General features: G+C 40.3%; 1 protein-coding gene across 1 annotated transcript; it reads left to right on the top strand.

Annotated features, from left to right (window-relative positions):
- The first annotated feature begins 376 nt into the window (after window positions 1-376).
- Window positions 377-13017, top strand: CNGA1 (cyclic nucleotide gated channel subunit alpha 1). The gene is made up of 8 exons (XM_072773898.1): window positions 377-613; window positions 1924-2046; window positions 2994-3056; window positions 7604-7645; window positions 7735-7845; window positions 8771-8878; window positions 9614-9720; window positions 11192-13017. Exons 1-8 carry the CDS (start codon window positions 471-473, stop codon window positions 12604-12606), a joined length of 2112 nt encoding a protein of 703 aa, XP_072629999.1. The 5' UTR covers window positions 377-470; the 3' UTR covers window positions 12607-13017.
- Window positions 13018-14181: the final 1164 nt, after the last annotated feature.

The raw sequence follows: 14181 nt of genomic DNA, 5'->3' as shown, positions 1-14181 counted from the left end.
TGTCCGAATAATTTAGAACACTTGCTAAAAAAAGTGAAAAAAAAAAAAAGCTAAGGTTTTTCACCAAAAGCTTTTCACTCCGAAGTTTGAATACCCCTCAGGAATCCCGCCACCCACCCCCTCCTTTTTTTGAATGCTTGCATCATTTTGGTATTTTATTGTGCTACTTTTTATCGTTACTTGTTTGATGTGTATGTGAGGGCCCCATAGTTCTGTTCTAGGCCTACATTGCCTGAATATTTTAAAGCTGGGATAAATCCAAAATAAAAAGTTCGACACCTCTGGTTTATTCTTGAATTTTAAAAAATACACTAAAAATGAGCTAGTGGTAATTAAGAGTTTAGGCCACATCTGTATTCTATTAAAGAATAATTCCTACATATAACTGGAAATAAAATTGTTATGACAGCCTTGGATGAATGGTAGCGTGAAGCTTCTGATTAAATGGGTAAATATATAAAATCCTTCTAATGGGGCTTTTTCTCTCCCCAGATATTAAACTCACCATGAAGAAAAATATTATCAATACATGGTACTCTTTTGTAAACATTCCCAATGTGATTGTTCCAGATATTGAAAAGGAAATAAGAAGGATGGAAAATGGGGCACGCAGGTAAATCGTTGCATTTTTTTTTTCGTTGCATTTTTTTTTTCGTTGCATTTTTGATACCACTCACTGTTCTTAAATTTAACTAGGTTTAATTTCAGTTTCATTTTCAATTTGTGGCCTTGATCTTTGTAATTAATTTAATTTACTCAATTTACTTATACTTTGGAACAGCATAACTTGTCTCCCAAATGAACATAGGTTTATTGTGGTCATTATTTAGAAGCACTTATGCCATATATTTCCTTAATCATTAGCAAGGCCTTTTCTTATGGGACGTTTCAAATCTACCGAGACAGCATCTCCATAGATGAATATGAAATAATACAAAGTATGAAATGCTAAATGTTTTTAAAGTGTTTACTCTAGATCATGCTAAGCAAAATAAGTTAGAGAAAGACAATTATATGATTTTACTCATATGTAGCATTTAAGAGACAGAACAGATGAACATAGGGGAAGGGAGGGAAAAATAAAATAAGGCAAAATCAGAGTGGGAGGCAAATCCTAAGAGACTCTTAACTATAGGAAACAAACTGAGGGTTCCCAGAGGGGAGGTGGGTGGAGGGATGGAGTAAATGGGTGGTGGGCATTAAGGAGAGTACATGGTGTAATGAGCACTGGGTATTATATGCAACTGATGAGTTACTAAATTCTACCCCTGAAATTGATAATATACTATATGTTAATTAATTGATTTTAATTTTTTTTCAATTTTTATTTATTTATGATAGTCGCAGAGAGAGAGGCAGAGACATAGGCAGAGGGAGAAGCAGGCTCCATACACCCGGAGCCCGATGTGGGATTCGATCCCGGGTTTCCAGGATCGCGCCCTGGGCCAAAGGAAGGTGCCAAACCTCTGCGCCACCCAGGGATCCCCAATTAATTGATTTTAAAAAATAAATAAAATGGTTACCCCACAGATGAATTGAATGGGTAGAAATGTGGTTGAATTTATTTTTTTGTGGAAAGAAATGTTATTACAGGTTAGTTCATACAAATGTATAATGTGACCTAAAGCAGAGATACCACGCTTTCTATCTGATAAATATTAACATTAATCAATGCAGCCGATAATAGAAATATGGAGGGCCTAGAAAGTAGTGTCTTATTATACGAATTTTACTGAATAACACATATACCCTAATTCCGTGTATTCTGAAAGTTCTCATTTCACTCTAATTAAAAAAGGCTATATGTTAATTTGAGAGGGAAGGAGAAAAGATGAGGCAATGGTCCTCCTAATGAGAAATGTTATTTGTTCGTAATGGTTTCGTAATTGATCTGATTCATCTCTGCCACCTTTTGGACCATAGCTCCTTTTCTGATGATGATGGTGATGATGACAGTGCCTCCATGTTTGAAGAATCAGAGAATGAAACCCCCCATGCAAGGGATTCCTGTAGAAATAACTCACAGAGAAGGGATCCATCACAGAGGTGAGCAGTATGAGCTACTCCTCCATAGCTCTTTATAAACTCTTATTTAGATGAAATATAGGTATTCTACTCCTCTATTTAGTGGGCTTGACAAATGCTCCTGCTACCCCCACTTCAGAGGATCTTGGGAGTCACTTGCTACTCACCTTTTCCTCTCTTGGAAAACTGCCACAGCCTGGTGACTATTCATGTCCATGGGGCCTCAAGTCACAAACACCCTTGCTGGTCATTTTCAGAGGCCTGTCTTTCTTTGTCCCTGAAGAACCTCATGCCCCAGTCCCCTGTGACTTCTTTCTGACCCTTCTTTCAGGGTCCTGAAGCAATTGTACGTGGGAGGGGTTGACTGTGCTCCTCTAAAAAGCTGTGTCCCATTTGACCCTACTTTTAGGGAAGTCGAGCACTAGTGTGAGCAGCTAGAAAAGAAAAGCTAGAAGTCCTTCATAGGAAATGAAACACTCATGAAAACTTCCTACCCGTGACTCTGAGGGTGTGAGGGGAATATGGTTGTCGGTGTGGATCAGGGGCTCCCATCCTGTGGAACATATTTACTTTTACTTTGCTTTTGCTCCCTCCCTTTTTCCCCTCTCTTAATCCTTTTCCCACTGACCACCTTCAGTTTTCCCACTGTTTTTATTTATCTTTTCTTCTCTTCCCATCTTCCCTGACAATCTAAGTCTTAGGTCTCTTGCTGGCAGTTGCAGCATCCAAGGTGGCTCACTTGAGGCCACGGAGGATGCTAAGCTTGGGTGTTAGCATTGATTAATAGGTTTTTACTAATTACTTTGGTTCATAGCACTGATACTCAGCAACTCATGGAGGCTCTATATTTTCAAAAATTGTCTAGGCAGTAGTTAGAACAAAGAGTTTGTTCTTTAAGACTGTTGCTTGCCATGAACATTATACAGATGGTGACGATTATGATTTCACTGTACATCTTCATTTTTCAGGGAGCAGTACCTGCCTGGTGCCATCGCGCTTTTCAATGTTAACAATAGCAGCAATAAGGAGCAGTAAGTACATTTACAATAGAACCAAAGCTTTGCTTTTAAGGAATACCAGGAAAAAGGTAGGAATATATTCGAATCTGCTATAGAGGAGATCTTTTTTAGAAAAACTCTATCTACTACAATGGCAGTGGTATTCTATTATTTTGTCATTTGGTTATTTATATCTGAAAAATGTGACTACCCAGATTGAAAGCAGCCTGTATGTATGAATGTATGTATGTATGTATGTATGTATGTATGTGTATGTATGTGTTTGAATACCTACAGAAAACCATTGTCTATAGTGTAAACGCAATTGCCTCTCCTTGTGTACAAAAATAAATGAAATATCAGTAATCCCTTCTATTCTAAGCCAACGCGTCTTAGGTCAAATTTCTTAGGAGACGATCTCTGAGTGGGAGGTGTGTGCACAAAGGTTTATTGGGAGCACTCTTGGGAACGATACCTAGGAGGGAGTTAGGTGATCAGGACCAGGCTGAGGGAGAAGCTGAACTTCAGGAACAGAGTTGATATGGGGAGCTCTAGAGCAGGGATGGCCCTTCAGAGTGGTGTCATAGTCGGGTAGTGGGACTGGGCCTTTGCCCTCACGCAGTCGTTGATCAAGGGCAGTGCCTAGGATGGGGGGCATAACTTGGAGCATGGTGGCTTCCTTCAGCCAAAGCCAGCCAAAGGAGAGGGAGACTGTGACCTGTCAGCAACCAATACTCTTGGCAGGTGGGGGGAATGAGTGCCACAGTTCTGTGCACTATTGCATCCATACCCCATGCTGCTTGTGCTGTTCAGCTCCGCTTTCTTCTTACAGAAAATTCACCCTATTTGGGAACACCTCCTCTAGTAGTCTTCTTCTTATTTTCCATGAGGAAGCTTATAAGAGGAAGGTTAATGGGATAAACTGAGGTCCCTGACAGCTGCAGCTGGTCTTGAGGCTTTATCTGAAATTCCTTATGCTCTCCTTTCCTGCTCTCCTTCCTCCTTTCAAGACTCCTATCACCCCCTGGCCAGCACTTCTCCTGGTTTAGATGACTTTCTTGGTGGAATGAATGATGCAGACCCTTATCCCTGAACGATGTGAGCCCCTGGCCACGTGCCATTCTTGAGTTATAGCTACTTTATTTGTCCATTTACCACTAAAACTGGGCTGGAGCACACCAAAGACACCAGAACGGATCACCTGTGTGCCAAATATACCATCTCCCCAACCCATCATATAACAGCAAGACCATCTAGATGTGATGAAAGAAGTCAGTTACTTTTGCCAATATGGTGACTTCCTTTCGTGCCTACTGGTTTTTTGACACGAGGGACCCAAAGTGACTGGGGAGTAGCCACAGCTTAATGTTTAATGGGACACTGTGTTGCCTGTAAGGCACATGATCCACCTGGAAACCTGGAAACCTCTAGATCCACAGAGCATAAAGTTGTGAGGATGAGAAGGACATACTCCCTATGTGAGTCGCTCCCACTTAAACTCCTTGGTTCTTTGATCCATACCTGGCCATTTCCTTTTCCATACAAAGTGGATGATTGTGCACTGCTTGAAGCTGTGCCATTGGGAAGATTAACTTTATCATGATCTTTTAGAGTCACCTTTAAAGTAGGGCCATAGGGTAGACACAGCCCATTTTGGCTTGCATCTCGATGTCAGGCTGACCCATGCCTAGACCATGCTCCATCAGCTGCTCCTGTAAGACCCCCACATATGGCCATGGTGGACAATTGAGGGATGGGTGCTGATACAACAGTGGTAGATGACATGGAGGGAAGGTACCGAGCCACCTGCTCGATCCCAAATAAACCATTTCATCATATGGTGGCTTGCTGTACAACCTTATAACTTGTTAATTGTGATAGAATTCAGGTCATGGTCAGTAGTCACTCTGTGTCCCATGGTCAGTTCATCCTCTTTCAAAGCCCTATATAGTGGAGAAATGTGATGTTCTCAGGAATATCCAGATGGTCCAAGTCCCTCTAGGCTGTGTTGTGACATTAAGAAGGAGAGAGAACATAGCTCTGGAAAAGACTATAAATGTGTTCTATTTTGCATCTCATAACTATTTCTGATCGTCTTCCCTGATAGTGATAAAAAATATAACACACTCACCATGACTGACCCGGAGCATTAGGTATATGATGTAGAACTGCATGAATGCATTGCTTTTCACATTTGCCACAGTAGCTGCAATTGGGACTACTCTTTACTCTCTGCAGTCTACTGTCACCCACAAGTATCCATGGGCTTTGTGTAGGGACCAGACATTGTATTAAATGGCAATGGGAGGGAACCACCACCACTACATGCAGTAGGTCTGTAAGGACTGCATTTTCTTTTCTGTCCAGGATGTTGTTTTCAGCTAGCAGACAGGAGGCAATGTGAGGGCTTTTACTTGGCCCTCTCCATTATGTAGCTCTTACTCTATAAGCCAAGGAACTAGTAGGGCTGAAGCTTCTGCTTCATGACCAAATATATACTTCCTGCTTTTACATTGAGGAACTGGAGAAATGGTCATAGTGGGGGGCTTTAGACCCAGTGGAAGATCCGTAAGTCATATATCGTGGATTATGTTATTACTAGGTTACCATATGCTGCTTCCCCCCGCCCGACTTTAATGGGAGGCATGATATTTCAATCCCTGGGTCTCAATATCAGCTTGGGTCTCATGCCAAATAGTTTTTAATGTATCTAGAGACTCCCTTTTCCCCCAGGTGCAGCCACCTAAATAACCCACCAACAGGTTTTCTTTGGGGGAAAGACTGGGGAAATCATTACTGAATACACTTGTGGAGGTCTTGCAGGGTCCTTCGTGAGGGCTTAGCTTCTGCTTAAGTCAGTGGTTTCATTTCTGAGAATTGGCTCAGGTTTAGAAACTATCCATGAGGTTGTGACTTTTTATTGGGTTAACTTGCTCTCAACCTCCTGATCATCCATTCCTGATCTGTTTTGATTATGTATATGTTAAACAGTGTCCTGACAAGCCGAAAGGAGGTGCATCTACCTGTAGTAGAATATAGTGATCTATTAACCTCTTCCATAGCTCTCATGGGTTAAGTCCTCTGTCTACCCATGCTCACCTTAATGCTAATTATATTTATTGGACCCATCCCTCTTCTGATGAGTAAGCACTGCCACTGACCTCTCATTCCCAGATTCTGTTACCCCTATTGCTCTCAGGGAACCCAGTTCTGTACCCAGTTTGGCATCTATCACTATCAGCCCTGGCTGACAGAGGGCTGCACCACTGGGTTTTCTCAGCGATGCTGGTGCCCCTCCTACGAGCACATTCCTTATCATTTTTGTCCTCTAAACCGTGTGAGGGACTGTAGTCAGTTGGTGGGCTCTCTTCCTTACTTGGCATGTCCACTATAGCATATTACTTCTCTGAGTCTTCCTGATACCTTTCTCCACTATCCACCACAGCACGTTGTAATTTACTCCACTTAGCATGAGCCATCACCTTTTCTGAGCTTCTGGGAGACATCTAAGCAGTGTGTTAGCACCATTTCCTAGGATCTGTGGTCCGATGTTAAAACCTGTATCACAAGAATGTGCTCTTAGAGCAATCAGTTCTCCCTTATCCAGTTTTATGTTCTGTTCCCCTTTGTACGTGACAACCTTAGGTGCCAAGCCCCACTTCCTCGTCCATTCTATTTCCTGTTTCTCCTCAATAGCAGCATTCCACTTCTGCTCGGGTTATTCATGTACAGACTAAATTCATGTGTACGTTCCCATTTGAAAATTTCCTTCCTGTTAACATCCTCACTCTTCTAAAATTCTCCAGCTCTTACCTATACGTTGAGGCCTAGACCTGTCTCCCCTTAATATCCTCTCTGATGATGCTCCTGGTAGTGAGCTGCCTGTTTATTCATGTCTGAATAATAAAATTTCCCAAGGCATCTGAGCCTATTTTGACCTGAGGTCTGCCTGATTCTAGAATCCATTCTTCAGCTGATAGAAAGAGAGCCAACTGTAGAAAGAGGCCTCCAATCACATAATCTCCACTCCAGAAGAAATTGCATATAGAAAAGGATGATTTCAAATCCAGTGAATGAATCTAAGAATTAGGATTCTACTGTGTGAAGTTTTTTGACTACTCATAAAAAATTGCTTCATTTGGGATTACCCTCCCTAAAGAAAATTGATGGCATTTTCTTGAAATTCTCAAAGCTCTTACTCAGTAATAAATATAAGTTATATCAAGAAGCTTAAATCTTAAATGATTTTTTGGGGGATACATGGAGCCTGAAAGTGCACTCTTGGGGGGCTATTGTTTCCTGGATTTCCCTCTTTGAGTTTATGCCTTTATCTACTACCATTGCCTTCAATTTTCCACATGCACTAACCCAGGAATTTTTGTTTATTTGTTTTATCATCTGGGTACAGGTCCATTTTTTGTAGAACTCTCCATTAGTAGACCAGATTTTTGGTCTCTGAGCATGGGGGCAAGTCCCTGAGTGCAAGGCTCAGAATTCTTGCTCAATAGAGAGGAAAGTAAACAAGAATGGAAGTCAGAATGTAATTTGATTATGTGACTTAAATATTATTTCTTCTTTAGAGAACCAAAAGAAAAAAAGAAAAAGAAAAAAGAAAAGAAGAGGTAAGTTAGACTTTGGCATGAGTGATCCCAGATTTTTTGGCCCAGAATATTTCTGTGCTTTATTGCTAACCACAGCTCTCTCTTTTCAGCAAATCAGGAGATAAAAATGAAAATAAAAAGGACTCAGAGAAGAAAAAGAAGAAAGAAAAGGAAAAAGAGAAGAAAAATAAAGAGGAGAAAGGCAAAGATAAGAAAGAAGAGTAAGTGGCACTGAAATTAGGAATGAATTTATAATGGATTTTGGATGCAGGGAGTTTCCTGAAACCTGTTGAGGTTTTTATAAAGGGAAAAATCCTTAATAATATGGGCTTGAGGCATCTGGCTAGCTCAATCGGTAGACCATGTGACTATTGATCTTGGGGTTGTAAGTTCAAGCCCCATGCTGGGTGTAGAGATTACTTAAAAATAAAATCTTTAGCTTTAGCTCCCCCACTACCAACAGCACCCCCCCAAAGTAGTCTTGATACTAGAAAATTTAAAAAATTTTCCATTTGAGCAAATATTTCCTTCCTTCCTTCCTTCCTTCCTTCCTTCCTTCCTTCCTTCCTTCCTTCCTTCCTTCCTTCCTTCCTTCCTCTGCTCTCTATTGCCTCTTCATTCTTCATAGATGCTTATGAACAAATACTTTTTATTAGGTTGTGTTACATTCTTCTTTCCATACAGGTGAGAAAGAAGCCACGAGTTCCCTTTCCTGATTGTTTAGTTCCTGTAGTTCCTGATTGTTTTGTTACCTGCTACGGGGAGTGGCAACACTCCATCCTCTCATCACCCATAACCTACCAAAGAGGTCTATGGAATATCCAGAGTTTAGCATGATCTGTGCACTGTTCCTTCTCAGTGGCTGGATTGATAGAAATGGCTGTAGCACCACAATAAAACAAGGGCTTTAAAAAAGCCTAATGTAAGGTTTAATGTAAGACTAGTAATTTATCTATCCAGTGCTCACTAAGCAATTTCTTATGTCTGGCACACTCATGCCAAGCTAGTCTTCTCCCTGTAGAGTGAGCTTCTCCAGCTTACTTCTGTTTCGTTCATTACAGGTGATGGACATAACCATATTGGATACGTGAAATAAAATGTCCTAGTTCCTTGGTAACCTTCTACTTTATTTCTAATTGCTGTTAGGGAGAAGAAAGAGGTCATGGTTATTGATCCTGCAGGAAACATGTACTATAACTGGCTGTTTTGCATCACTTTACCTGTTATGTACAACTGGACTATGGTTATTGCAAGGTATCTATATATTTTTGTGGATCTTGACCTGATTCTAATTTCTAAGTTACCTGACTTAACAGTGTGGTCCAGGGCTCTTTGGGACATACCTCTTTTCTATACCACAGGCTGTAAAGAGAGGTTGCATTATTCTCAATGTGTTTTCCTAAAATCAGGAGTGGGTGCTTTGGTTCCCAATATACTTAGATGCAGAGTAGAAGGATATTTTTTAACTTTTGATTGCTGAGTCACTTAATTAGAATTTGGGGAGAAACTTTGTTATTTATTTATTTAGGTCCATAAGAAAAAAAAATGTCAAGAGTGGGGAAAAAAAAAAGATCTGGGTTGTTTTAGAACAAGATGTGTTTCCCAAGTGATTTCTCTGGTTCTCTGTCCTTTAGACAGTAAGCATCTCAGCCATCCAGAACCAAGAACATTCCTTGAAGCATTTTGGGTACAAATAGTCAAAAAGAACCTGGTTATCTGTATTTTGACATTAGCTTGAGACCATTTATTCTTATTTGATGTCTTCATGAAGTGAACTAGTGTAATGGAAAGAATGTTGGAATTCAAAAACATGAGAAAACTACATCCAACCACTCAGATTCAGAAAAGCCATGGTTGTTTAAATTGACCCTAAGGACCTGATCAGCCTTAGTGTGTTATATCTCTTAACGTGCTAAAAATTACGCAGAGAAGACTTTCATTTGCATTTGCCCCTGTTTCATTTTATTTATGCAAGTTTTTCTCTTACAGAGCATGTTTTGATGAACTTCAGTCTGATTACCTAGAATATTGGATCATTTTTGATTACCTATCAGATATAGTCTATCTTCTTGATATGTTTGTACGAACAAGGACAGGTAAATGTGTTCAACTTTGGATGTTTTGTAATTTTGCACTTTTACCTCTACAGTATAATTTGAAATTCTGTCATTGAAGCGTTCCTCAAAATAAACTCCTAAAAATCTATTTTAGAGGAAAAAGCTGTTTGAAAGCAAGAGTGCCATATACCTACCCCACAAGCTTAGGTCACTACAACTGATTCACTTTACTAGGCAACCTTTGAGTGTGGATTGGTGGCTTTCCTACCATTAACTTGCTCATGGGGTTAGTGCCATGTGAGAGGAATAAAGACAACAGAAAGATTCTGCTAGTTCTGTGGAGAAAGGGTAATTGCTACCTAACAGACAGAGAGCCAGGAAGAGGCATGGGGTAAAACCAGTATACCCAGCAGAGCTGTACTAGAGATTTTGTAACATGGTACAAATCCTTAATTCAACTTTGTGGTCATGGCGAGGCATTACTGACCAGGGAGCAGGATCTGATTGCTTCCCCTTAAGTATTCTTGACAAGTAGGTATAAGCTTATCATTTTTACACTGCTCTCTGTGTGCAAAGGTAACCACCGTACAGAGAGTAGCACTTAAGAATCATTATTTAAAATAGGGACATGCTCCAAATATCAGTGGGCTGGAGCCATGCTCTACTCACACCTCTGGTAGCCAGTCTAGGAAGGGGAACAGATTCTTTCCTTGGTGAAATGTATCAGAATGTTAAAATTCAAAGCCCACTTTGAAAATGCAGGAGAAAGTAGGATCCCAGATGTCTAAGGAAGCCTGGGGAACAAGAAGGAGAGAGAAAATGAACCTTCAAAGGACATTTATTCTTCACATTGAAGGGACAAGGAAGGAATACACATAACAGACAATAAGGCTGGTACCCAAGCTTCAGAGGTAGGGCTGGGATTCTGACAATAGACTAGCATGAGGCATTAGGCACAACACTAGGGCATTTAGAAAAATTTCTAAGAACGTTGTTCATAAAAAGAATGGCTTTACCTGGGTAGAGATGCTGGATCTACAGAGGTCTGAATATATACAAAGTATATATTCATTGCCTATAATCTCTCACTTTTGCACTTAAAGTGTTTTGTTTTTTATTTCTTCAAAAGAATATCTTATCTTCTAAACCATATTTTAATCAGTATTCATATCTTATAACATTGTTAAAAGCATGTTTATTAGAAATGAACTCTTTTCTTAAAATTTTTAAAATTTATTTTAGAGCGAGAGAGCAAGTGGGGTAAGGAGCAGTGGGAGAGAATCTTCTAGCAGACTCTTCACTGCACCTAGAGCCTGATGCGGGGTTCAACCTGGGCCGAAACCAAGAGTCGGATGCTTAGCAGAATGAGTCACCCAGGGGCCCCTACTGAAAATGAACTCTTGTTTTGAACTGGATGAAGTTCCTTGAGGGTTATTTTAGGAAAATTCATAATGGCATAAAAACAAAAACATGAAATTGTTTTTTTGTTTTTTGTTTTTTTCTATTTTAGGTTACTTAGAACAAGGACTGCTGGTGAGGGAGGAGGCTAAGCTCATAGAGAAATATAAATCAAACTTGCAATTTAAACTTGATTTTCTATCAGTAATACCAACTGATCTGCTGTATTTTAAGCTGGGGTGGAACTATCCAGAAATTAGATTAAACAGACTATTAAGGATCTCTCGAATGTTTGAGTTCTTCCAGAGAACAGAAACAAGAACAAACTACCCAAATATCTTCAGGATTTCCAACCTTGTTATGTATATCGTCATCATTATCCACTGGAATGCATGTGTTTACTTCTCTATTTCCAAAGCTATTGGATTTGGAAATGATACGTGGGTGTATCCTGACGTCAACGATCCTGAATTTGGCCGTTTGGCTAGAAAATATGTATACAGCTTGTACTGGTCTACACTGACTTTGACCACAATTGGTGAAACACCACCTCCCGTGAGGGATTCTGAGTATGTCTTTGTGGTGGTTGATTTCCTAATCGGAGTGTTAATTTTTGCTACCATCGTTGGTAACATAGGTTCTATGATTTCCAACATGAATGCTGCCAGGGCAGAATTTCAAGCAAGAATTGATGCAATCAAGCAATATATGCATTTCCGAAATGTAAGCAAAGATATGGAAAAGAGAGTTATCAAATGGTTCGACTATCTGTGGACCAACAAAAAAACAGTTGATGAGAAAGAAGTCCTCAAGTATCTACCTGATAAGCTGAGAGCAGAGATCGCCATCAACGTTCACTTAGACACTTTAAAAAAGGTGCGCATTTTTGCGGACTGTGAAGCTGGGCTGTTGGTGGAATTGGTCTTGAAATTACAACCCCAAGTCTACAGTCCTGGAGATTACATTTGCAAGAAAGGGGATATCGGACGAGAGATGTACATCATCAAGGAAGGCAAACTTGCTGTGGTGGCAGATGATGGAATCACTCAGTTCGTGGTCTTGAGTGATGGCAGCTACTTCGGCGAGATCAGTATCCTTAACATTAAAGGTAGCAAAGCTGGCAATCGAAGAACAGCCAATATTAAAAGTATTGGCTACTCAGATCTGTTCTGTCTCTCAAAAGATGACCTCATGGAAGCTCTAACTGAGTACCCAGATGCCAAAACTATGCTAGAAGAGAAGGGAAAGCAAATCTTGATGAAAGATGGTCTACTGGATATAAATATTGCAAATGCTGGAAGTGATCCTAAAGACCTGGAAGAGAAGGTCACCCGAATGGAGGGATCAGTAGACCTCTTGCAGACAAGGTTTGCTCGGATCCTGGCTGAGTATGAGTCAATGCAGCAGAAACTGAAGCAAAGACTAACCAAAGTTGAGAGATTTCTGAAACCAATTATTGACACAGAATTTTCAGCTCTTGAAGGAACGGGAGATGAAAGTAGGCCCCTGGACTCCACACAGGACTGAGAAGCTGGTCATTAACAAGGACGTGCCTCATGATCCTTTTGGTTTAGGCAACTCTAAATTGGAAGAAGAGGGAGATTCAGCTGGGGGAGTGTTTCCATAAGGAAAATGGGCTTTGGTGCAGTATACAAGGCCCGCGCACCCACTTGGGAGGTACTGTGATTAACAATCATCGTCCTTAGGATTTTTCAGAGTGGATAATGTGCAAAGATATAGAATGATTAAGTTGTCAGTATCTACATTTCCTGATTTTTTTCATATATGCTCCTTTTATGTAATACTCTATAAAAGCGAACAAGTATCCCTCACTTTCAGGCATTTTACATTGTGGAGGAGCAGCTGGGAATTACCATGTATGTCATGTTCAGGATACCATTTTAAAAAGGATTAGAATGCAATAAAGTAAAATAAATCCTAAAACTATGGTGAATATTATTTATTTGATAACTTAATAGGGAGTTTAGGATCTTTTAGAGCTTCAGGGTCATTTTAAAGATATTAGTCATTGTAGTCTAGGACTTAGGAAGGGTGGTGAAGAGAAACTTCTTATGAGAAAAGTGTGACAAATCAAACTCCACATATCTACACTAATATAGAAATACATAACATTAAAAATCATAAAATGTAGGAATATTTTATAATATATTTTTTCCTTTCAAGATTTTATTTAAATTCAAGTTAGTGGGAAGCCTGGATGGCTCAGCGGTTGAGCATCTGCCTTTGGCTCAGGGCGTGATCCCGGGATCCTGGGATCGAGTCCCACATCGGGCTCCCTGCAGGCAGCCTGTTTCTCCCTCTGCCTGTGTCTCTGCCCCTCTCTGTGTCTTTCATGAATAAATAAATAAAATATTTTTTAAAAAAATAAATTCAAGTGAGTTAACACATAGTATAACATTAGTTTCTGGGGTAAAATTTAGTGACTCATCAGTTGCATACAGCACCCAGTGCTCATTACATCAAGTGCCTTCCTTAATGCCCATCACCATTTACCCCATTCCCTCTCCCACCTCCCCTCCAGCAACCCTCAGTTTATACTTTTATAATAAATTTTTTAAAAATTTTTGTTTATTTATTCATGATAGTCACAGAGAGAGAGAGAGAGAGAGAGAGAGAGAGAGAGGCAGAGACATAGGCAGAGGGAGAAGCAGACTCCATGCACCGGGAGCCCGACATGGGATTCGATCCCGGGTCTCCAGGATCGGATAGCGCCCTGGGCCAAAGGCAGGCGCCAAACCGCTGCGCCACCCAGGGATCCCCCTTTTATAATAAATTTTTAAAAGTCTCTGATTCTTAAGACCTGACAGCAATAGCTATTATCTTCCTTACCTGACCGGCCAGCAACAAAAAAAGGTATAAAAATAATTCCATTGCTGAATGATTAATAAAGGAAATTGTGATGTTAGAAAAGGAGATGTGTAGGTTCTGTGGACCAGCATGGCATCATCAGGCAACTTCTTAGAAATTCAGAATCTCAGGCCCTACTGTGGAGCTACTGGATTAGAAAATGCTTTTTAGCAGGACCCTTGGGTGATTCATACATTAAAGCTTGAGAAGCACCTAACTGGAGAACCAGGAAGG

Source organism: Canis lupus, chromosome 14 (genome assembly GCF_048164855.1).
Source record: "Canis lupus baileyi chromosome 14, mCanLup2.hap1, whole genome shotgun sequence".
Lineage (NCBI taxonomy): Eukaryota > Metazoa > Chordata > Mammalia > Carnivora > Canidae > Canis > Canis lupus.
The sequence above is the reverse complement of the archived record's forward strand: the minus strand, read 5'-3'. Positions and strand labels throughout refer to the sequence as shown.